The following is a 25,153-nucleotide window of genomic DNA, read 5'->3' as shown; positions in this document are numbered from 1 at the left end:
CTTGGGAACGATAAACCTCTTCTAGTTGATTAAAAAAAAAAAACGCCCCAAAAACGTCCTTCAAAGCCCGGCTAGCAGCTGCCAGCTTCAACAGGTTTACTTCAAGAAGTTTTTCCTCTTCGATCGTCAGCCGGGGAAAATTTCTCCATTTCTGGCATATTTGAATCCAGAGGGCTCGTGACGGAATTACACTCCAGCTGGCGGGATGCATGAATCGAATGTTGAATGTGTTGTCGGGCCTTGAACAAGTGAATTCCTCATTTCAACGACAGGCGAACAACTTGAAAGAAGAACTGGCAATGAATCAGTGATTGTTTTGGATTTAGATAAATAAATAAATAAATGAATGAATGAATGAATAAATAAATTAATAAATAAATAAATTAATTAATTAATTAATTAATAAATAGCTCCAAAGAGAAACTGGGATGATTTTTGAACGATGTCGCTGTCTTGGTGGTGGGGGGAGGTGACAGAGGACATAACCCACTTCTGAGTGTGTTACGTACAACTGCCTGCCGCCAGCCGACCAAAGAGCTTCCATCATGGATAATTCAGGGACTTTATTCACAGCAGAGAGACCAGAGAGCGAGGGAGGGGTTGGGGAGGGCGCGGACCGGAGGTGGATAAAGATAGCGCCGGCGGTCCTGGAGGTCCACTCTACCCGGCAACCGGCCCCACTGGCTTCCGCTCGCGGCTCTCGACACAACTATTAATCCCCGGCTGACAGGTCTGTTCCTCGCGCTTGACAAATGAGGGAGGCGGCGGTGAAAGCGGCCGTGTCAAAACCAACATTTAACGCTCGGCGCCCATTTGAGCGGCGCCGCGCAGCCGGATCGCGGGCAACCTGAGGCGCCAACTCGGTTATATTTCACACGTCCAGCCGGGACGGAGATGGCAGGTCGGGATGAGAAGATAATCGGACGGCCTTCAAGAGGAAAAAAAAATCTTCAAAAGTGAGCGAATTAATCTTCTGGCACCTCAAACGAGTCTCACCGGCCACTGTTGGGATTCTGGTGCAGCAGGCCAAACCAGCTACTGTGGAGGATCTAAAGCCGCAGAGAGACGAGCTGCAGTTCACTGGAGGGACAGGAGGGGGAAGAGTCATGTGCTGCTTTCCCACTGAAATCAGCGGGTTGACGCAGGGTTTTTTGTGGGTTTTTTTTAAACGCACATCAACCTGGTAACAATCGGCATTTGGCCCCTTTCCCACTGACCAAAACCAGCAGAGTCTGACCGCTGCTGGCAAGCTGCGTAGCCTCCACTTTCACCGCTGCGTGTCTGCTGACGTCATCGCGCTGACAATGGAGAACAACATGGAATTGAGTCTGGCGGTGTTCAGTGTGCTTTCTTGTTGGACTTGAGAAGCTCGCAAATTTCACTGCCTTGCCAGTGCTGCAATGCTGAATGAATCCAGTCTCAAATGCAAACACAGCTTTGTTTCGGTAGCGATATATACGCCGCGACTGGTGCGACATTATCACGTAGCGCGCACAACGTTCAATGTCATCACGTAAATTAGCGCGTAAACAAGTGTCTGGCTTTCCCACTGCAAGCCGATCGCAGCCGAGACGATTAAAGCCGATTTTCGGTGAGCCTTTCCCACTGGAACCAAGCTGCCGTTTGCTAGCGGGTTTAAACAGGTTTTTTGGCCAGTGGGAAAAGGGTCTATGGAGAACTGGGGAGACGCTGAGGTCTCGGAGGAACCCTGTCAGAGCTGATGCACCAGCTCCCTGCATGTGTGTCTATGTGCACCAGCTCCCTGCATGTGTGTCTATGTGTTAGCGCCTACTGGCTAGCTTGTTAGCTTCCGCTCTCGCCGCCCACTCACCCTCTTCTGGCGGCTCTCGGCGGCGGCCAGCTGCGCCGACATGCGCTCCTGCATCTTCCTGCAGTGGGCCATGACGGCCTCCAGGACGGAGATGGGGCTGGTCCCCAGGGGCCGCCGTTCCTTGTCCCCCCTGGGTACCCCGCACTCAAAGTCCCGCTGGAGAGCCAGGAAGGGGTCGGTCAGGCTGTAGTGGCTGTAGCGCTCCTGGAGGAACACCTCCTTCCTCTGGGCCTGGAGGGAAGGAGGAGAAGAAAGGGGGGATGTTAGCGCTGTTGTCATTTTCAATGAATGGATACACTTTAAGAGGGCTGACTTCATTTCAAGAGAGTGTGATTTTAGTTTTTCCAGCAAAGCGGCACGGCGCATCCCAACCCGGAACGTCACAAGCTGACAGGAGATCCCTCCAGCGCCTGCACGGCGCATCGCAAGATTACGTGAGGAAGTGAAGATCAAAATACTTCAGAACCCTCAGACCGTTTACAGCACGTCCAATCCAACAGCGCTTTCACCCGACTGGTGGTTTTAAAGCCGACGTAATTCTTCAGGGTGTGAGCAGCATCAGCATCCTGCTCCGACTTCCTCCCCCACCTCCCCCACCTCCTCCTCCTCCTCCTCCTCCGACGGCGGCGGTCAGGGTTGGTTCTGCGGCCTGGCCGCCATCACCGCTCGGCCTTGAAGACCACGAGCCCGCCTGCCCGACTCCACACACTCACACAGCTCAACCCCTCTCAGGTTTCACCTACAGACTGCGGTGGAACTTCAAAAAAAAAGAAAAGAAAAGAAAAGAACAAAACAAAAAAAACCTCATTCTACTCAAAGCCCAAACCAGAAATCATTGCAGCCCACAGAGTCTCAGCCGCCGCAGAACCGCCCGGCCCGGCAGAACTCGTGGCCGTAAAAAACCTTCCAACACTCGTGACAGAAAACATTCCTGGGAGGCGCAGCTGCAGCCTCTGATGTTTATCATTTCTCTTCTGGCTTGGGCTTCCTGCGACAGAATGTAAATAGAACGATGCTCGGCGCATGAATCAGACGCCCAAGATGGTAAGCCGAGTTTCCGAGCGGCACACGAACGCAGCGTCGAGGTCACTCAGGGCTTATTAAGACTTTATTAGCGGGACGTTTAAGAGTTTCAAGAGTTTTCAACCGATCTGGTCCATTTTTCAGGGATCGTTCTCGAGTTGAACTCAGGTGGTCCAAGGCATCTCTTTGGCTCGGCCAATCACAGCCGCTCTACTTCATACGGACAAACAGCTCAGAGTGTATTGGTGGGAAACACGTGCAGAAACAGAGACACACGCAGATAAAAGAGCCTCATCAAACAAACTCTCAATCATTCCGATGACGGCTCGCGGTGATCCCACGAAGAAGAAAAAAATAAAAGCAACAACATTTGGCTTGTGGAGCAGCAGCAGCTGCAGCAGCAGGGAGGAGCAGAGCAGAGCAGAGGCGCTGGTGGTGAGTGAGAGTAATGAGTGAGAAATAACATGTTGGTGATATAAGTACAACTCCAAGTTGCGGTGTTGGCTTTCAGCTCCTCCACTGAGCCGCTGCAGCCTCGTGCGATTAATCCTCCCTGCAGCCAGGTGGTGCTTTATGAAGCCGGAAAAAACAGGGAAAAACAGCAGCAGAGGCACAGCGAAGGTGCATCAAGTGGGAAAATGAATTAAAAGGCAAACAATAAAAATAAAACAAGGTTTTTATCGATGTTATTTCTCCTTCAAAGTCGAGTTTTTTTTAATAAGTTTGAATTAAATGTGAAGGAGACAAAAGAGGCCAGAGACAAGTCGTGTTTGTTCCCCTCTTGTAAAATCTTCCCCAGGTTGGGATTTTAAACATGACAAACAAAGCGTCGGAAGTCATTTGCAGAGGTGGAGGGGGACGCAGAGCGAGCGCAGCAGAGAGCCAGGAGGCTCCGTCAGAGACGGAAATCCTCCGGAAAAGCTTTTCCGCACAAATCCCTCTCTAAACTCCCCGAGATCCTGCTGTAAACACTCAGGTCGGGCCGGCCCGAGCGGAGCAGCGGCTCGCCTCGCTGCTGCTCCTCACCACAGCAGCAAGCAGCGTCCCAAAGCTTTCAGGAAGCGAGATGGATGTTTTCCACCAGCGTGAGGGAAGTTCCTGCGAGGTGTTTAGCAGGACGGCGAGGACACCCGTCACTTAACATCACCCCCCGCCTCTGCTGGGGTCTCGTTACGGTTGATCTGAACGCTTTAAAGGCCGTCAGGCAGCTGCGATCCTCTCTATGGCTCCGCCCACTGGGCTTCGCCTCATCCACTTCCTGTTTGCAGCAGTGGAAAGAAAAAGGACTGGGTCAATATTCCTTCTGGTCATGCGGCAACGGGGTCACAGGTCGACCTATTACAGACCCTTAGAGATGTCATCAGCTGTCAACGGCTTCCATCCCCCTCCCCAGGGGAATCTATTGATCCATTATCAGTTATCGGTGGAGGGAAAACACACTGAGGCAAAGAGCTTCTGTGCTAAAAGAGCCACAAACTGGAAAAAACTCATTTTTTATCATGTTTGAAGGTTATGCAACTATTCGAAGATTATAATCCTATTTTATTATCCTAATGTTATCCCCGCTAGTCGTAATTCATTTGATAGCGTTAGAATCAATAATGTTTGCCGTTAGCATTGTTAGCCAACATTGCTATTGCCAACGATGCAATTAGGCCGTTTCCTAATCTAAAAACGACATCTAAAAAAAAATTCTCAATTCTGCAATGGCATTTTTTTGAGCTTGCTGCCAGTCTACCGCTAAATTCCAACTCCGAGAAAAAAATAACAGAAGGCCCCATGAGCGAGTTGCGTAAACAGGAAGCAAGCGCAGGCTTGGGTGGCAATGCAAACAGGAGCATGGACACAACAATGTGGACATTCCAGTCTTTTCTCCAAAACACTGGAATCAAAAGGTCGTCCTCGGAAAGGCCCCGAGATCCCGACGCACTTTGAAGAAGCTCTTCAACACGTCGACGACAAGGAGAAGTTACTGCCAGCTTGAAAGGCTCACAGAGAGGCACCTTCCTCCTCCTCCACCCTCAAGGAACAAAGACACAGCACCTCAGAGAAGGTCACTGTGCTTTACAAATGGAGCGCCGGCGAGCGCCACTACAGTATTTACAAACGCAGCAGCAGTGGCGGCAGTGGCGAGCTCAGTATTATTAGCATCAACCTTTACAGACACGCAGCGCCGAGTGGGTGACAGGGTTCAGGGATCGGAGCCAGAGACGCAGGGATGGAACGCCGCTGGAGGAGAGTAGCAGGGGAGGAGAAAAGGAAAGACGGCCGACGGATGAAGAAAAAAGCAGAGCGTTGTCTTAAAAATCTGAATATTCATTCATTTCTGTTTCAAGTTTCATTTTTTTTTTTAGCAAAGTCATCAATCTGTTCAACCTGATCAGAGGTGAAACAGCCAACAGTTTCAGAAATCACACACGCTGCTCTACAAACGCGGGACTTTTATTTGGGACAATGGCTCAGCGCTCATGGCAGTTTATCCACCGACCAGCTGGACTGCCGCAGGAGGAGATAGACCGAGGCCGGGATAGATGGACGGACGGACAGACGGCTGTGCTAGGCAAGACCTGGAGTTAAAGACTGAGCTCCTGCTCATAGTCAGAAAACATGACAGACAAGTTGAGAAAAAACAAACAAACAAAACAAAACAAGGTTTCCCGCAAAGTTCAAGTTTATCAAAGAAGACTGATTTACTCATTTAATTTAACTGGCTTATTTTGGAATGAGGACCAATTGATGGGGTCTCAAATGGAGGATAGGCACGTGATGACTCATTTAAATACATTCATGAGTCTGGCGCAGCCCTGCCGCTACCTGCGCCTCGGAGCATTTTCCGCCCAGTTTCACGTTTACGTCCTCTCTGTGGATCGGAATCACCGTTTTCGGCGTGATTTACACAGATTTTTTGCCGCTTTGTGGATCTGGCCCTCAGTGGGTAGCAGTGAGAAAGTGAGAAAGTGAGACTCGTGGGTTCAAATACTAAACTCCAACTCTTGATTTTGGTTTTCTAGGTCAGAGGCTCCACCAACTGAGTCTCACGGCTTCAAGCAAGCGGCCGATGAGGATGTGGGATCTGGGCCGCGTGTGATTGGACGATCTTCAAGAGTGTGTGTGTGTGTGTGTGCGTGTGGCAGCGAAGGCCGGTGGTGGGTCGTGGTAGCGGCTCTTCCCCTCAGGGATCAGTGACCCGCTGGATATTGGCAGTCACGCTGAAACCCATCTGTCACACACACACACACACACACACACACACACACACACACACACACACACAGATTAACCCGACACCCCACCGACCAGCACGCTACCAATTCACCGGCCCATGGGTTGTGATCTGACTGAGGCTGTTCAACACAACCAAGCTAACAAACATCAGCAGAGCCATCTCAGTGTGTGTGTGTGTGTGTGTGTGTGTGAAAGCGAGCGGGACGTTAATAGTTGCCATGGAGACTGTCACCAGGCTTTTGCGCCACACTTTGCGCTCGATTGTTTTCCGTACTCGGTATTTATGAAGCGGCAGAATCAGAAGTTATTACTTTCCCTATGGGGAAATTTGTTATGTCACGGTCGGTGAATGTCGTATTAGTGCAGAGTGCAGAGTATTTACAGGCAGCAGAAGAGCCAGAAGGGATGATTTAACAGAATAAAGACTATTAAAAAAAAAAAGTACATAAAAGCCATCATGTGCAAAATGGATTTGCAACTTAAACCAAAAGTGCAGCAGTAGTAGTACTGCCTGATGTGCCTGATGCAGTGATGCAACTCAGAAAACTTTAATGTTAAAGTAAAGGATGACATAGTCCGACTGTCACCGGCAAGTTTCTCTGTGAGGTGTTACTAGGTGCTACTCTCCGTCCCTGAATCACCTTTAAAAACAATGGAGCGAGGCATAAAGTCCTCAGATTCTCTGGGGAAATCCTGCCTTCATCCCCGCGGCTGGTGTGAAAACACGTTCACAACCACATTATTCAGACCACGCTGCAGCATATAGAGCACCAAGAGTCATTCCCCTGAGTCACTTCATCATATCTCTGTAGATATAACATATCAACATTTTTTTTTTGTCCACTCATCAACAGTTTTTTGTTGGCCCCTTCCCCTTTCCAAGCATTTTCAAAGGTCCTTTTTTTCTCAGATGGACATCTGGAACACACCTCCCCCACTGCTGAAGCTTCTTCCTGGGTTTATGATGTACTTTCCACTATATTTGTTTTATCCACTAGCTCAACATCATCCCGACCTCAGGTCACACCGGAACACTCTGGTCAACATCTGCCATTGGAGCTCCACCAGGCCGATGCGCCGCATCGACCGTCTGCCGAACACACACGCTGCTCTCAGTGGCGGCGGTGGGAAAGAGCTATTGACGGATCCGCAACGATGAGCTTGTAACCTTTGGGTGGGTGGATGTCCCGGACGGGAAAATACTGCGGCCAAACATTCTGCTTCTCTGGAGGGGAACAAAGAGTTTTGGAAAAGGTGGAGGCCCCACGCACAGCTATTTTTACCCCAAAATCCCCGGCGTTCTCCACTCATGTTTAATGAGTTCAGCTGACAACTGGCTCGATGAAAGTTTGATGAAGGCCCAGTTTACAGACGGAGTCCCGCAGACGCACACAGACACACAGGTAAACAGAAAAAGACACGCACTGCAAATAAAAAAAATACACACATGCATGTCTCCGACAAAAATGGCAGACAACCGCCGACGTTGGCGGATCGCGGCGGATTAAACCACAACACAGCTGATGCTTGGTACGCTTTGTGCCCAATTAAAAAAAAAAATGAAAAAAAAAATACCTGTTAAACGCAGCCGACACAATATTTAGCCGCAATTTAGCTTTATTTGGCAAAGACGACGTCGGGAGCGAAACACATTCAAACGGCGTCACCGAAGATTAGATTATCGCTGCACCCGACTCGGAGCGTGAAAATCTCTTTATGCACATCTACAATTCAGCCTCAAACAGAGGCCACCCCCCACCCACACACACACACACACACACACACACACACACACACACACACACACACACACACACACACACACACACACACACACACCTTTTAGTTCCGTCAGCTGTGTGCAGATGCTTTTTTTTAAATCCTAAACTCAAAAATAAAACCTAGTGAGGCAAACACTTGGGAGCATATGCATTTCAGTCAATGCACAGACACACACACACACACACACACACACACACACACACACACACACACACACACACACACACACACACACACACACACACACACACTGTGTTGCCCGGTACAGTCAGCTCCTCACAGTCTATTTTTACCCTTAATGCCACAGTACAGCAACAACAGCCCTGCTGCTTGATTAAACCTCACAGTCCCTGAAGCCAGAAGCACGAAAAGCCTCCCCATCAACATCTGATAGGGCTGCAAGTGTGTCACTTGCAAACGATATATGTGTGTGGGTGTGTGTGTGTGTGTGTGTGTGTGTGTGTGTGTGTGTGTGTGTGTGTGTGCATATGTGTGTGCGCGCTCGCCACAGTTTGTAGTGCAGTCATGCAAATGCATATCTTTTATTGTGATTGAATGTGTGTCAGCACTTTATATACAGTCGGTTTAACCCCATGTTGGAAAAAACACACGTATGCACGTGCACACACACACACACACACACACACGCACACACGAGCACATCCACATGGGGTAACAAAAAAGAACAATAAAGACAACTGCAGGCATTTCACAAAATAATACAAAGTAGCCAGAGAAAAACAGACACGCGCGCACACCTACATGCACCTCATGCAAGCACTTACAATGTGTTTGTGTGTGTGCGTGTGCGAGTGTGAGTGTGTTTGGCAGGGGAAGCGAGATGAAAAAGGCCGAGGTGCGAGCCAGAGGGCCGGCCTCCAGTGGCCTCCTCTGATATCACACAGATCAGTTCAAAATCACAGAGCTCAGCAAAGCCTGGACATCTGACCACGCACACAAAGACAAATATAGACGGGAAAACAAGGCCGGAATGATGGACCGGGAAGTGGGAAAAAAAAAAAAAGAGACCAACATTCAGAGAAACGCCTGCAGCTCTGTCGGCACGTTGCGCCTACGCTGCTGTGAAGTCAACAGCTATGGAGTCAAAGTCCCGCCAAAGTCACCCTCCTGCGGCCCGGACACCGGAGGAAACCATCAGGACTGCGAGCGCGACCTGCGCCGGCGACGCCGCCGGGTCGGCGTCCGACCGTAAATCAGCCCGCAAAGGGATTGGAAGCGGCGGGGAAAGTGCTGCGCTCCAAGGTAAGGAGACGGCCGCGCTGCACACAACCTTGGGTCAGGACAAACTAAATCATTTTTAAAACCCGCACATAAAGCAGTGACTTCCTTCCAGGGAGGAAGTTTCTGGCATCCAACACTAAACCTTCATCCTCCTCCTCCTCCTCATCATCGACTCTCTCAGTCTCATTTTGGTTTCCTGGGGAAGAAAAAAAACAAACAAAAACACCTCCAGTGTGCACGTTTAAAAACCCGAACCGCACGTCACGACGGTGGGAAACTGGCAGCGGGAAGTGAAAAACAACAACGACAACAAAAAAAAAAAAACTCTGGCGCCGCCCCCTTGTAATGCCTCGCTCCGTTTGAAAACCTCGACGGTGCATAGCAGCGACGCCGCGCCTCCTGGCACCGTTGAAAACAACATTTTTCGCGGAGCCGAATTAGAGCCTCGCGCGTGGGCTGGGCGGAACCAAAACCAAAGAGCCTGCTGACGGAGGAGCTGCGGTTCCAACCACTCCTCCCGAAGCCTCGCCGTCGTCCAGAAACGCAGTAAACACGTGAAACTGTTTCATGTGCGTCTGAAAAAGAACTTCCGACGGCCGCTTTGTTTTTTCACCCGCGCGTGAGTCGAATGGAAAAGTAGTAGTTGGACGCAAACCCTCTGTGACAGACGCAGAAGACGAGCAGGAGGAAGCGAGCAAAACACCAGACGGTGTTTTTTTTGTTTTGTTTTGTTTTTTTGGGGGCGGGTTTGCCTTGAATGAACCAAATCATTTCCTCCAAACTGATTTTGGAAATGTCTCCGCTGAGCAGTGGGACGGAAAAACGAGATGAGATGTGTGCTCGACTGTGTTCAAAAGCCCCCTAAAGTTGACAGGGAGATTAGGATACACAAATTAGCACATACAAACTTTTTCAAATAAAAGGGAAATAATCAATAATGGAAAAAATAATTGTTTAGGTAACTGAAAAATTCATCATTAGATGAATCGCATAATCAAAAATAATCCGTAGATGTTTGGGTAATCGAAAGGTTCATCATTAGATTCATTGATTAATTAAAAATAAATAAATAAATAAAAAATACTCAAAGATTAATCAACAATGAAAAATCGGGTTCAGCCCTGGGACAAATCTGATTGGTCCGGCTGAATGAGTTGGCATAAATCGAGAGGATTTAGGAGAGTAACCTGAGCAGTGATTGACGGAAACCCAGTTCATTTTTCTAGGTTAAGCGCTCATTTCCCCTTTGAGGCAAAAAAAAAAGACATTTTGTGCCAGACGGAACTGGTTCCACACTGTCAAAGTGCCTCCAGTCCAGTCCAGACAACCTTGGCACCATCCAGTCCTGCCACATTGGCCTCCTGAAGAGGTGCGAAGCAGCTCCGCTGTGAAAACAGGAAGCAGTCGGTTGGCAGAAAGACCAGGCCGGGAGTGGCAAGTCCGGTCCAGTCCGGTTAGTTCAGGTCAACTTTGCCGTCTAAACTCAGCCTGTCCTGTGGACGCTCTCAAGAAACACTTGCTCCGCATTACCGCCGCCAAAAGTCTGCAGTTTTTCTTCTCTTTTTTTTTCAGCGTGGTGGCCGATTCTGCTGATTAGCCACGTCCTGATCCAGGGAGGGCCAAACTAATTAGTGTAATGAGCTGCACTGGATAAAAGGGCAGGACTTAACGAGACCGGGACCAGAACCGCTGAAGGGGAACCGCCTGATTACAGCAGCAGGGCTGGAAAACTGAAAAACGGCCGTGTCACTGCAGACCTGTGTGGAAATGTCTCAGAAATTGATTTTCTTTCTGGGGAGGCAAGAATAAGTTTTTCCCTGCCAATTAGCAGAAAATCAACTTTAAAAGTGCGTCATTGACCCGGACTCTAAAATATACTTAAAGAGGAGGTGTTTTTCTTTTGTTTAATCATTCCTTAAACTCAACGTTGTTACTTTGCTACCACTGAGGAAGGAATTATTTGCAACAAAGCAAGAATGAAAGAGGAGAAACCAACAAAATGACTCGTCTTGATTGTGCGGCCATTGTACCGCAACTTTGAAACCGTGTGGTGAGACAAGAGCAAAACAAAAACAAAAAAATTGCTTGTTTGTTTTTTTTTTAAACACCACATGTGGAGCCGCTGTTGATTCCCCTGTCTGGACAAAGGGGGAGCTGTGTGGAGGCAGAGCGCTCGCTTTCTTGGCCCGCGGTCGGTCACGACCTCCGCCGCCGCCGCTGCCGGCCGAACACAATGGCAGGAAGCGGCGGCGATAGCAGAGCGAAGGCTGCAGCCGTTGCCCTGGAGAGGAGAGGAGAGGAGAGGGGAGGAGGGGAGAGGAGAGGGAGAGGGAGAGAGTGATGGAGAGGGAGAGAGTGATGGAGAGGGAAAAACAGACGACGACGCAGATGCGAAGCTGTGGTAGCTGCTGAATGCTTGTAAATGTAATTGCTTTAGTGACGATGCATTAGCGTGAGGCTATCGTGGGGGGGAGGGGGGTTTGGGATGGTGGGGAGGGCTGAGGTATAATCGATTAATGGCTAAAGCAGGATGAGGCTGAGGAGGAGGGGGAGGACCTGGAGTTCCAACATCCACTCATCTACTCCGATACGCCGACGACTCGCTTCTCTCCGTTTACCATCAGCTGTTCCCAGGATGTCTGTCAGGTGACGTTCAGGAAGCGCTGTAACAACTTTTAAAATAAAATGCTCCCACATGACGCTTAAACTCCTCTCGTGGTTGTTTCCTGGGGTTCAATCAGGGTTTCAGTCCCGTCAGCGAGCTCCTCAGAATTGAGAAAAGTTCCACCTTAGCTACTGCAGCTTGATGGAAAAGAGGCTCCAGCTTCAACAATCATTCTATCACTGCCTGCGTTTCCATTACCCCTAGAGTTGCGCAAATCCTAAACATCGCAATAAAAAACTGGTAATGGAAACACCGAAACTTCGCGCCCACCGTTATCTCTGGAACATGGTGTGTTCTTCACCACCGCCACACCATCCTAACACCAGCCTCCTCTTCATCCTCCTCCTCCTCCGCAACTTAGCAAGACCCAGTCACCACGTTTTCTTTTCTCACAGAAAAGACGCTTCGCCGCAAACCACCACCAGGAGCAGCGACAACGCTACTGGCTGGACATCACGTGGGTGGGCGGTGCTTGTTCCTCTGCTGAAGCCTGAACATTTGAACCTGTTTGGTAATGGCTGCACGCATGAAGAGAGCCTGACTTTGTGCCTTGTGATTCTCATTTTACCGGCACGAGGAACGTCTTCGGAACGCTCGCACACAAACAAGCGCACACGCACGCACGCAAGGGTCAGAATTGAACGGTCAGCATCAGAAATCAAACCTGTGAATTCTTCTCTGGCAGATGATGGAAAACTTGGACTTTGTGTTAAGCATTAAAAAGAGTGCACTTAATTGTATGAGTGTTTATCCTCAGTTTGCCTTGTGCTCTGAATATTTCAGTGCAAATCAACAGCTCAGTTACTGCAAAAAAGACAAAAATGATGTTTATCAGTTCAAATCTCAGAGAGACCTGCTGATGTTTTGACACATTCACTACAGACACTGTGCTACGGACACGTGTCAGCCGTATTTAGGTGGGGGGGGGTTCACCAATTACATCAGTTTGAATTTCCTGCACAGCAAAAAGCAGCCCAGTTAGATGTGCCTGATTTGCTTCCTTCCAGCTCTTCCAGCTGAAGCCTGGGAAAAAAAAAAAAACTCCCACGCTCCTCTCTGCTGCTGCTGCTGCTGCTGCTGCTGCTGCCATCACTATCCATGTGGCCAGAGGCAGCAGCAGCAGCAGCAGCAGCAGGTCAGTGAAGCAGCAGCCTGGTTCGGTTGTGCAGCAGAGGAGACAGAAAAATGGACAGAACGGCTGCAAAGGATGAAAGAAAAGAGCAGAAAGGTGGAGCAGCCTGGTCTCCCTCGCCATGGTAACCTGACGTCGGCCACTCACAGCTCGACACCCACACTGTAATACGGCGCCCAACACAGAGAGAGACTGACGGCGTTTCAATTCCCATTTCAATGCAAAACAGGATTTTTAAATCAAACTCTTGGATTTTTAATCTTCTGGGAGCTGCTGACCTGAAAATGTTCACATTGCGAACTGATTCTGACACGTCTAACCCTAACCCTGACTTTCTACATCACTCTATGTCATTCCATCATTGTTTTGTTTTTTGCATATTTGTTCAAATGTGAGCATTGCCCGCACATTTCCAATCCCCACATTTGTCCGCGACCTTAGCCTGCAACCTTTTTCCAAGCCACTAATCAATTCTTCCATTTCCTAATAACATTTTTCAAAGCGATAATCAAGGGATTGATCGAACCACCTGCAGAAAGGCCGAAAGGTCGCCTCGCATCACTGATACGTGGCGAAGGGAAGCGGCCGGTGAGTTTACCGCCGTTACAATGAGAAGCAGGTCGGTTGGCTTCTTCTCCGTTGAATAAATAACTCGCTGGTTAATAATTAGAGTGCAACCTGCACCAGATTGGCACATGCACGCATGATGGAGGCCGAGTCTGAACTGGCTACACACACACACACACACACACACTCAACAATACTTCCAGGCTGGATCGCGTAAGGTGAGCAGAGTTGACTATTTCTGTTAGTGTCACCGTCTCTCATTACATTCCCAGCTCTCGTCACGTGGATCTGCAGTGTGTGTGTGTGTGTGTGTGTGTGTGTGTGTGTGAGAGAGAGCGAGCGAGCGAGAGAGTTAGAGCGTTCCTGACGCTTTCAGCCCACATCACAGAGCAGCCGTGTCATCAAATCAACCGAGCGAGGAGCTGCGGGTCCTGTTACAGCGAAGCACCGGCAGATTTTAGATATTTGTTGAAGAAGAAGAAGGAAGAAGAAGGAAGAAGAAGAAGCAAACGGAATGAGGGGAAGTGTTTTGGGAAACGCTTCGGAAGAAAGGCGACGGAGAACTGGATTTGTCCTCTGGCCACTCACTCACTCACTCACTCGTTCGCTGGTCTTGCTTGTTGCACTCGCAGACCAAGTCGACGTTCAAAGCAACTCGAAAGTGACGTTACTGCAGGAATTTCAGTCACGCAAACCCAGAGGTTTGTTTGTGTTTGTCTGCTGCAGCCACAGCTGATATGGCGCCAACAAATGTAGCCAAATCTTCCCCCCCCCAAAAAAATTATAATAATTTTAAAAAATCATCTTATATTTCCCCAGTGACCCTGAGCTCAGGAAGAAGCGGGGCTTGACAATGGATGGATCTTATATTGTCGCTTTCCGAGCGATTCTGAGTAACTCACAGCAAGGATTCAGGACGTTGCCACGGCGACGACGATGATGACGATGACGATGATGATGATGTTCTCTAGCAGCTTGATCGGGTAGCTAATTTTAGCATCGAATGTGCATAAAACAGACTCATCCTTTGAGGTCAGCCGACCTCCTGGAGGCCGAGACGTCGCCCTCGCTCGCTCGCTCACTCGCTCACTCTCATACAAACGCCGGCGCATCTTTCGATCCGTCTGACTCAGCAGGAGGAACACAAGGAGAGAATAAAACTGAGGAGATTTTTCATTCATATATATATACATATATACACATACAGTTTATACAGTCAACCCGACTCTGTCTCTGTTCTTTCCAGACCGGCACTTTGGATAAAAGCCTGTGTCTAACGGCCATACGGTACGTTATATATTACAGTAACTGTGTCAGCGAGGAGGGGGTGGGGGGTGTGGGGGGAGGGTGTGTGGAAGTGAGGATGTGGGTGAGTGAAATATAGGCTTGTATAAAGAGGAGGAGGAGGGGAGGAGTGGGGGGGAGGGGTTTACATTTGGAAGGAGGGGATTAAGAGGCAGAGCGGCGAGCGGGATGCTGCTCGCTATGACCTACTTCCGGAGGAGCACTTCGCCGAGCGTCGCCCAGAGACTTTTTTTTTTTTTTTTAATTAAAATCCAGGAGACGCAGGTTGAACACGCGACATGACACAGGGTCGCGGAAATGATGCAGAAAATACAGGAGTTCGGCGCCGTGGCAGGGCAGGTGCGGCGCCAAGCGACGGAGGAAGTCAAGCTGCACTCGTCTGCGACGGGCAGATATTGAAAACTGAAAATATTGAAAGTTAGAATTTACAGTTCAGCGTTGATGGCGCCTTTTTTTTTTTTTTTTTTTTTTAGGATTTCTGTTCATTATCTAAACACAGGATGAGTGCAGCTTCACACGGATGGATTGTCTTTCTGTGGAAGGGCCACAAGTACCAGTTTGAAATCAGTGACTGAGTCATGTGGGCGATTGCAGACAACGCTTCTCTCATTTTAAGCTTAAAGCGAGATTAAAAAAAAAAAATTGAAATTTGACTGAACATGTTCTAGTGTGTTGCTTTTCCATTCCAGATATAAACTAGAGGTTCCATTTACCTGTCCTAGTTTAGCCTAATGTGCATGTCTGGACTGAGAACAGAGCCACATCAAGAGGGAATCGAACTCGTAACCTTCTTGCCTTCGTAACCTTCAGGCTTCAGAGCAAAACGTGGCCTAAATATTCTGAGATTAGGAAAGAAAAAAAAAACCCACCAGCTTTCCCCAATGAAGACGTGATATAGACGCGAGTGGGGAGAAATCAGCTGATAGTGTGATGCAACTCGTCGCAGAAATAAACTGCAGAAGTACTCCAACGCGTTAATGGCAACAGCATCGCTGAAGAACTGCTGCTACTGATGCGCTCATTTATCTGCCTGCAGCTGATCGTCCATCACCCTGCCTCGCGTTGCATTAGCCCACACTGTGTTTTTCTTAGCGCTTCCAATGGAGCCGCTCAGGCCTGAACGCTCCCGGAGACGCAAATTAATCAACCGCCCACAAATGCGTATTCACAGTCGGCCGGAGGAGAGGGAGTAAATCACGGCCGGGCCTTTATTCGAGCTTTAATACGGATGGATCACAGCTGGCGGAGACATCGATACGATGCACCATCATATGAATAACATCCGCATCCAACATGAACAGGGTCCGAGTTTAGCATTGACAAACACCTACGATAACAACAAGCCCTTAAATTAGGTAACGAATTATCGGAGACCTCCTTCTGTGTCACGACGACGCTCCTCCAATTAGAAATCTCCATTTATTGATCGGTCGCTGCCGCCTGCTTGAGCCCAGATTAAGGTCCAGTGCCATTCCTCATTTTCAGAACAGGGAAATCTACTTGTGCTCAATGGCACGGCGGTCAACCCTTCGGCAAAAAAAAAAGACCAAAAAAAGTGAGCGAGTAACTGGCAGATTCATTGACAGGAAAATATTCACGGTTGCATTATGCATGTATGCAAACACAGGCAGACACACACACAGCTACTCAGACATGCTCTTTCAACTCGGAGACAGTCTAACCCTCCTGGGATTATTATTGACGCGTCGTCTTCTCTGACCGACCCCCCCCCAAAAAAATAAAAAAATACGGAGATGAAGGCTGTCATAAGAAACGGCGTCTCCTGAGACTCCCACTAATGGGCAACACTTCCCATAAAAATGTATGTGTGTATGTGTGTGTATGTGGGGGCGGGGGGGTGGCTTCAGATGAGTAGATCCTCCAGCCGGAGATCAATCATCTTAGCAGCGGTGATGAGAAGGAGCCAGCGGTCCCACGATGAATGCAGGAGGAGCTCGTTACGGCTAACGCTATCTTTCTTTTTTTTTCTTCCCCAACGATGGAGCCATCAGCAGACATCGCAGATGGCTAGCCGCTATGCTAGCAGTTAGCCCACGACAAACATGGCCGACTCGCACGTGCAGACTCTGATGGTAGCTGCGTTTCCATGACCCCTGGAATTGCGCAAAACCTAAATATTGGCATAAAAAAAAATTGGTAATGGAAACATTTAAACTTGGAAAAACCTCTCAAATATCGCTAAAGGTTTTGACGCTCTCATGAGGTGGTTTTTCAGACGCATCAATAGAAAGGTATATCGCAAACACTTTTTTCGCATTTACGTGTCACAAGACATGACAAAATATTTTTTACAAGGAATCAAAGAGAAAAATATAACAACCATTCTTGACAGCAAAGAAACGCAAACAAACAAAAGGAAATGTAATTCTCGTAAAATCTCGTCCAGGATTACGGCTTATGTGCTTCACACCATTCAATGGAAACACCTGCAAATCGCAATTGCACTTTGTCGAAATTTTTAGAAATATCGCTTTTATTCTGCGAAAAAACGTAACAGAAACGCAGATAGCGATTCTTTCGGACTCTTTATTTTGTCGATTTGCATGGATGAACATGCAAAAATCTGTCCATCCCACAAGCCTGGCAAGAAACCGCAAAACAGTGCTTCTGCCGCCGCAAAGTTTTGCGCGAACCGCCGCCGTCTCCTTGGTGCCACATGGCGACGCGTAACCGAGATTTCCACCTCCGGCGGGGCGCCGTGAAAACGACTGCGTGATTGACTCGCAGCCTTTGTAGCCTCATTCCTGAGTGCCATGTCGGGTGGGCGGGAGTGAAACACGAGCCTCCGAGGTTGTGAAGGAAGAAGGCCCGGGTCTGGGGCGTGAGGGGGGGGTAGCTGGTTGCTAGGCAGCCCGCCGGTCGGAGCAGGATGCCGATTGGCCGCCGCGTGTGCGAAGAGAGGGTTAAAACCCGAGTGTGAGTGACGGCACTTTGAAGCGTGACGCACGAGCGTTCGCATGAACCCCCGTTTGATTTTTTTTTTTTTTTTTCCGTCATGCTCCACTTCTTCGCGCTTCTTGCGTTCTTTGCATTGATTGACGGGCTGGAACGGTGAGTGCGAGGTGCTGCTTATGTAAGGCGGAACATTTCGGAACATGACGGAAAAAAACCTAAAGAAAACCAAGGGACTTTCTGACCTCGGCTACAAAACAAAGGAGTGAAAAAGAAACGGGTCAGGTGTGGAGGACTGAGTGTGTAAATCAAATAAAAGGACGTTATTCCTCTCAAAAGTTCCTGCACAGCACCCGACTGAAGTTACTGAGGGATCGCCTTGCAGCTTTTTGTAATTCACAGGGAGAAGTTTTCTTTTTAATATATTTCGGATTAGCCGCGCAGCCCCGCATAGGGGAAGGGAGTGAGATACGGCAGTAAGGGCCCAAACTGAAAGATTTATGTGATTTATGTGGAAGCGGGGGAGACAGTATGAGGACGGTAACGATGAGCAACGAGCTGCCACACAGTCTGGGGGAGACGGACGGAAAACAAAGAGACCCGACAACCAAACAAAGACCTGCAGGAGCGAAAGGAGAGATGAGCGGAGATTAAAATGGACAAACATCATTGTTTGCCTGTGCGTGTATGTGTGTGTGTGTGTGTGTGTGTGTGTGTGTGTCTAAGCTGGAAAAACCCAGCAACAGGGCATGCCTTAAATAGCTAGATGGCCCGAGATAACGTGACGCTGGAGAAAAGCCTGATGGCTCCAGGCGTGTGTTGTGTTGTGTAGTGTTGCGTTGTGTTGCACCGAAGCGTGGCGCGTACAAGGGCCCCTGCGCTGACAGCAGCAGCTCCGTGGGCCGCCTTAGTCATATGACAGGTCACATGACCCGCTCGGAGAAGCCTGGTCCGCATGAGGCGGCGGCGCTCGAGGGGGAGAGAAGAAGAAGAAGAAGAAGAAGAAGAAGAAGAAGAAGAAGAAAACGCACCGACCACCCATCTGGATTCCCAAGATTCCCTGCGGCCGCCGATGCTAAGAGGGACACGTTAGCGTTAGCGGCCTGGTCACAGTGAGGGGAGAACGTTCACGTGTTTGTGGTGCTACTACGGTGATGTTTTTTTTGAGACAGCAGGTGCGCAGAAAGTTTGTGCAGGATTTTATTTTAAGGCATTTTAATTTTTTCCTGGTGTTTTCCTGGTTTCTTCCAGGACTCGCCACCGTCACCTTTCACCTCCAGACTGGAGAGACAGATTAAAGCTCCTGGTATCGCAGAGACCTTGTCTGAACACGCACTTCTCCAGCCTGAACGCTCGGCTCACCAGGGTAAACACCCGCATGCACGCGCACGCATGCGCGCGCGCACACACACACACACACACACACACACACACACACACACACACACACACACACACACACACACACACACACACACACACACACACACACACACAGGATTTAAACAGGTTCTGGTAGAAAACACAGAAAGCAATTATGATAATTTGGTGCCAAATCCCCGTTTTTCCCTTTTCAACTCCCAACGTTTCAAAACTGAGGGTGAAATGCGAGAAAAACGCAGGGCACACAAGTCAAAGTAGGAGCATTAGCTGCGTTCCCATGACAGTTTTTCGCAAAAGAAAAGCAATATTTGTAAAAGTTTCGACAAAGCACAATTGCGATTTGTAGGCGTTTCCGTTGAATGGTGTGAAGCGCATAAGCCGCAATTCTCGTGAAATCTCGCCGGACGAGATTACGTTTGCGTTTGTTCGTTTATGTTTGTTTGCTTGCTGTCAAGAATTGTTGCTATATTTTCTCTCCTCCTCCGTATAAACACAACGGGCCATTTTCACTTGAAGTGAACTGGTCACATGACCCCCGTATGTCACGTCAGGTGATGCGGAAATGCGGGGAAAAAAAGTGTTTCCATGACACTTTTACGATATACTTCTATGGCTTCAAGCTCTAGAGCTTCAAAACCTTTTCGCGATATCTGAGAGGTTTTTCGAAGTTTAGGTGTTTCCAGTACCAATCTTCTGTTGCGATATTTAGGTTTTGCGTAATTCCAGGGGTTATGGAAACGCAGCTCAGCTCCGGAAGCTGAAATCAAAGGCGGGAGGGAGGCTCTTCATGTGCAGGCGACTCGTGTCGCACTCGTCTGGAGCACGTTTGAAAAGCTAGTGACATCATCACCACCCAGGCATCCACAGAGAGTCAACCTGCAGGAACCGGTCTCATCAACGTCAAGCTGTTAATGTGACGCCAACATCGCTATTGCTACGTTCTGCAGCTCTCTTTGCTCCTCACCGTCTTGTTTTCCCCGTCAGTGTTCAGAGGATGAGGCTGTGTACCTTCACGCCTGGTCAGCAAAACAAAGCAAAAAAAACAAAACAAAACATGGCAACTCCACCAGACCAACCACTTTTATCTCAGGCCGAGCGGAGCTGAAAGCAGATTTCTATCACCTGCCCTCTTAACTGTTCCATCCACCGCTTCATGGGAACGACAGAGCGGAGCTGCTCCAGCTACTTTCAAGCTTCTGGTTCTCACATCTTGGACGCACAATTTCTTTGTGTCAGTGTCTGGGGGGAGGATGATGATGAGCCATCAGCCAGAAACACTTTCTCTTTTTCTTTTGACGCCGTTTGACTACTGCTACTGGTTTTACCACTATAATAATAAAGTTGATTGATTGATTGATTGATTGATTGATTGATTGATGGATCGACTTGTTTCTGGGTCGGGGTTCTTGGTCAAAGACCCTGGACCCGGCCCACTTGTGTAGCCGCTGGTCATGTGACCCTGGTGCGGCCGGGCTAATCTGCTCACAGCCACCTCTTTTCTCCCCTGCCGGGCTTTGAAAGCCGACACGGCAGCTCCGCCAGCTCAGCCAGCTCCGGCCACGCGCTAATTAATCGGGCCGGTGCCACAAACACACAAGCGTTGTGGCCGTGCCAAGCCGACAGCCGGGTCCGGGCCGAGACTCCTGGACCCGGGAGTGGTGGACGGGTTGGGAGGGGAGGGAGGCTCAACGCCGGGCGGCGTTGAGCCGGGACGTCGGCAGCCCTGCAGCTGGTGGGCAGATGATGCTTTTCTCTTGGCTAATTTTTTTTTTCTTTTGCAGGATGAGGGGGGGGGATAAAAGAGCTGAAAAAAGAGCTGAAAAGAGAGCGGACGGGGGAGTGGACTTAATCCTCCCTGTCACACCGTCCCGCTTTGTCACAGTCGATATCAGTTCTCCGATCCCTCCCCCTGCCCCCCCCCCCCCACCACCACCACCCCTCCCCCCTTCTTCTCTTTCTACAACCTCCCAAACTCTTCATCATCTTCAGCAGTCTGATCCGAGGTGACAGTCTGAGGTTTCTTTAGTTGTAGATGGACTTCACTTGTCTCTTTCTTTCTCTTTGTTTTTTGCCAGAATCTCACTCCCTTTCTCACTTTCTCCTCCTGCCCCCTCCCCCCTCCCCCGCCTCCACCTTACCCGCTTGGACGGGGCTTATCAGCGCCAGAACAAACAGCCTCATTGTGTTTCCTGAGAGCCATCAGGGCCCAGACGAAGAGGCTTATTTCTTTGAAACCTGGATAGGATATCCATTCACCAGGGAGACGTTGTTAGGGGGGGGGGGTCAGGGATTCCTCATGCCAACGACGGAGAGAGAGTGCCGTAGGTGAGGAGGCGGCAAGGAGGAACAGACGTCGGGCCAATGCGCAGAGACACAAGGAGGACTGTGCGGAGTCCAAAGGAGAAAGGAAGCCACGCAGGGAGGAGGCGAGAAAGGCCAAGACGCTCTGGTTCAAGTGAGAATGGTGAGAATGGAGTGTTTGGAGGTTCAGTTTGGGAAACTGATCCAGCAGACGACTCTGCTCTTCCAGCAGTTGGCCTGTGAAACCCCACAGTGCGACAGAGAGAGCAAACCAACAGCACAACTTGAAGCACAGGTGCAGCTGTTTGTGCCTAAATGTCGTGTTGAAAAAAAAAAAAACCCTAACCCAACCTCCCGTCGCTCTGCCGCACGTCCGACACATTAACAGCCTATCGAAGGGAGGCGGGGGGAAAAAACGAGAAGAGCCTTAAAGTAGAGCAGGGACGCGCTGACGTGCCGATCCTGACCTCAATTCAGATCTGCAGGGAGAGAGAAGGGAAGGGGACGCAGCCCAGGGTTTGCTCGCAGCAGCGCATTAGTAACAAACACGCAAACACTCACACCGAGAGCGAGACACACGTTCAATATAGGAGTTTTTTTAGCACAAGGTTGCACTATTTAGAAGACACTGCATGTCTTTTTGTTAGAAGAAAAAAATAGAAAAAAACGCTGCAAGCCAAAGCTGAAGGATTATATTCGGCCTAAATTTAACGTTATCAATTAGGGATGTTAACAATTAATCGACTATCGATTAATTGTCGATTAAATTAGTCACAATTAATTGAACAATTTTTTTACACTGGTAGTTAATAACATTATAACAGTGTAATGGCAGGAGAGAGCAATTGACGTGTAGATACTGTGATGGTCATAATATGTGATGGCTAAAACAAGTTACCTTTAAACAACATATTTTTTTTTTAGGTTGAAATGTTTAAGGGGAAATAAATGTTTAGGGTGTTTTTACTGTCCTCTAATGTAAAAATGGGTCACATTTGACCCTCAACATTATGAAAGGGTTATATAATGAGTTCCTTACACATTTTTCATTGTCAAAATTAGGTTCTCAGGAAAAATCGCCGCTTATCAATTAAACGTGAATCGATCAATAAGGTCAATCAACTATGGATTAATGAATTAATCGATAGTTTGCATCCCGATTATCAATACAATTTACGAGGTATTACAGGGTCGAGTGACACGACTGACTGCCTGCTCCCCACCACGGTCGAACCTTCTACCGGGTCAGGATCTCACCCAGTGGTTTTCAACAGCCACGACTGGACGACGCACAATTCAAATGGCGAGGCAGGTGGCGGCGGGCCGACACAAAGACTCAGATCACACTCACTCACTCACTCACTCACTCACTCACTCACTCACTCACTCGCTCGCTGACCCTTCTGGAGAGCGGCTCAGCCGGCTCCACTTCAACAAAGGCAATTAGAGGGACGGCCTATCAGCGGGTAATTACGAAAGAAAGAAAGAAAGAAAGAAAGAAAGAAAGAAAGAAAGAAAGAAAGACAGAGAGGCACTGGGCCACAGTTTCTCATCTTGATCACACAAGGGTTCTGCACAGTTATGCACAAAAAAACAAAAACCAAAGAAAGAAACAAGCTACCAAGCGCTTTCATTCATCAGCCTTTATCGTCCATTTAACCGAGCAACACTGACTCAATGCTGCAGCACAATCGCAGCCAATCATCTCGTCTCGTCTCATCTCAGGGCCTTCTCACAGCGTGCCACGAAAAGGCTGTGTCAGATTCAACCCCGCCGCCGACAATCGTATTTTTTTCTCTTTTTCTGACGGACACCGATGGGGGCGTGGCGGCCGGGCTCGGCGTGCTGTCCGGACTCACCCTCAGGGCCTCGATGACCAGGTCCCGGGCCTCCAGCTCTCCTTCCATGATACTCAGCAGGGTGAGCAGTTCAGGCTTGCTCAGGTTGTCCATGTTGAACTCACATTTCTGCCGGAAGGAAGCAAAAGAGGACGAGGTCAAAGCGGTCAACAGCTGGACGGAAAAACACTCAGTCACACAAGGTTTAAATGGATGAAAAAAAATTTTTTTTTTCAGCATGTAAATGCATGTGTATCACAAAGCATTCAAACGCCCAACACCTTGACTCATGCATAAACGCACCAATAAAGCCACTGCAGACAGACTAAAGAGCGCGCTGGAACACTCTGTGCTTCAGTTTACCGTCCGTGCTTGGAAAAAATAAAGGCTGCGTGCATGTTTCAGCCTCATAAAATAGCGTCATAAAACGTAACGTTAACGTGTGTAATTGCTTTGATTATTTGCAGTGAGAGGAGAAAAAAAACAACTTTATGGAGTGGTCTGGAGCTCATTTTCAGAAGGCAGCGCATTGAATCCACTTTTCAAGAACATTAAGTTAACACCAAACGTTTGAGAGGTGTTTCTTTTAGACGAACACTTTGCATCTTCGCGGGTTATCGAGGCTGCAGCCAGAGACAAAAAAAACAAAAACAGAATGAGGTGGAAGAATAAAATTGCTGCGACCGAAACTTGGTTTGAGTGGTTGGAGTAAACACAGCGGTGGTTGGAATTTGCACCAGAAGAGACACAAACACTCCCTGCTGCACCCAGAGAGCAGGAGGAGAATGAAACCCTGATACTTTCACTCTTCCACAAGTCTTGGACGAGGCCACGCCCACAGCCAATAGGGCTGAGTGACATGTAGCCAGATCACAGAACACCTGTGTGGTCGGCGGGGGGGCACCGGGGGGCCACGGAGGCTGTCAAGACCAGTCTTAGTCCGTCACGTCACATCACGAGTCAACGTCAGAATCGAGCTGGTCGACATTCTCCAGCGAGTTCCAGATTCATTTACAATTACTCTGGAAGTTATAGCGAGAAATAAATGAATAATAATTGAAACATCTGTGGACTCATCAAAAGTCATCTAAAAAGTGGATCATCTGCCTCCAAATCCCATCAAGCTGCAGGACAGATCTTTGTAGACTTCCACCAACGGGTTCTCCTCCCTTCAATAAGACCTCAGTTCCCCACAGACTGGAGCGTCTGGAGGACGTCCGGCTGATTTGGTCCCCCGCCCGCCCGCTCTTCCTCCTGACTTTAGAAGTCACTTCCACTTCCACCGTGACTGTTCCGCCTCCTCAAGGACAATCACATGTCCTACGCAGCCGACACGACTTTGAACAGGACGGTGTGAGATTTCAACGTGCCTCATACGGGGCCTTCAGAGGTCGGCGCAAGGAGGGGAAAATTGGCCTACGACGTGTTGTTGTTGGCGACGCAAAAAAAAAATCACCACCAGCATTTTCTAAAGGTAATCTGAGGCCCTGTCCACACGGAAACGTTACCGTTTTTTTTCTTTCCCAGGGTCGCGTCCACCCGCTGGCAGATGGAAACGGAACGGTGGGTGAAAACGATGTAATGCGTATTCCACACCGAAACGTGGCGCTGTTACCAGACGCTGACACAGCCACCGGACCCAGGATTTAGAGAGAGGGCATTTCCACGACACACTAAACACACAGAAAACAAAAAATCGCGAGTAGCGGGAAAAAAAAAGTGAGTCTGAGGTTTTGTAGTAATATTGCCAACAAATCGTGAAGCGCCGGCAATACAAAGACGACTCCGCTGCTGCCGAATTGAGACGTTTTCACTGTCCAGACGGCAACGATGTGAGATTTTCCCACTCTGGGACCCGTTTTCAAAAAATACCGTTTCTGGGGACCCAGAACGCCGTTGCCATATGGACTAAACGCCGTAACGGTTAAATACTTTACCGTTTCCAC

At 48.9% G+C, this 25,153-nt stretch overlaps 1 protein-coding gene across 2 annotated transcripts in view; it reads right to left on the bottom strand.

Annotated features, from left to right (window-relative positions):
* The window catches only part of cttnbp2 (cortactin binding protein 2), a 56,224-nt gene that overhangs the window by 25,695 nt on the left and 5,376 nt on the right, over window positions 1-25,153 (bottom strand). For both annotated transcript variants that reach the window (XR_012926737.1, XM_076027188.1), the window contains exons 2-3: window positions 23,229-23,336; window positions 1,832-2,062 (exon numbers count right to left, since the gene is read on the bottom strand). Coding sequence is in view for 1 of the 2 variants with exons in the window: in XM_076027188.1 (XP_075883303.1) it covers window positions 1,832-2,062; window positions 23,229-23,336 (339 nt within the window). In the remaining variant the exon portion in view is untranslated. The remainder of the gene's footprint in view (window positions 1-1,831; window positions 2,063-23,228; window positions 23,337-25,153) is intronic.

Source organism: Nelusetta ayraudi, unplaced genomic scaffold, assembly GCF_046127955.1.
Source record: "Nelusetta ayraudi isolate G7.1 ecotype Tasmania unplaced genomic scaffold, CSIRO-AGI_Nayr_v1 ptg000020l, whole genome shotgun sequence".
NCBI lineage: Eukaryota > Metazoa > Chordata > Actinopteri > Tetraodontiformes > Monacanthidae > Nelusetta > Nelusetta ayraudi.
The sequence above is the reverse complement of the archived record's forward strand: the minus strand, read 5'-3'. Positions and strand labels throughout refer to the sequence as shown.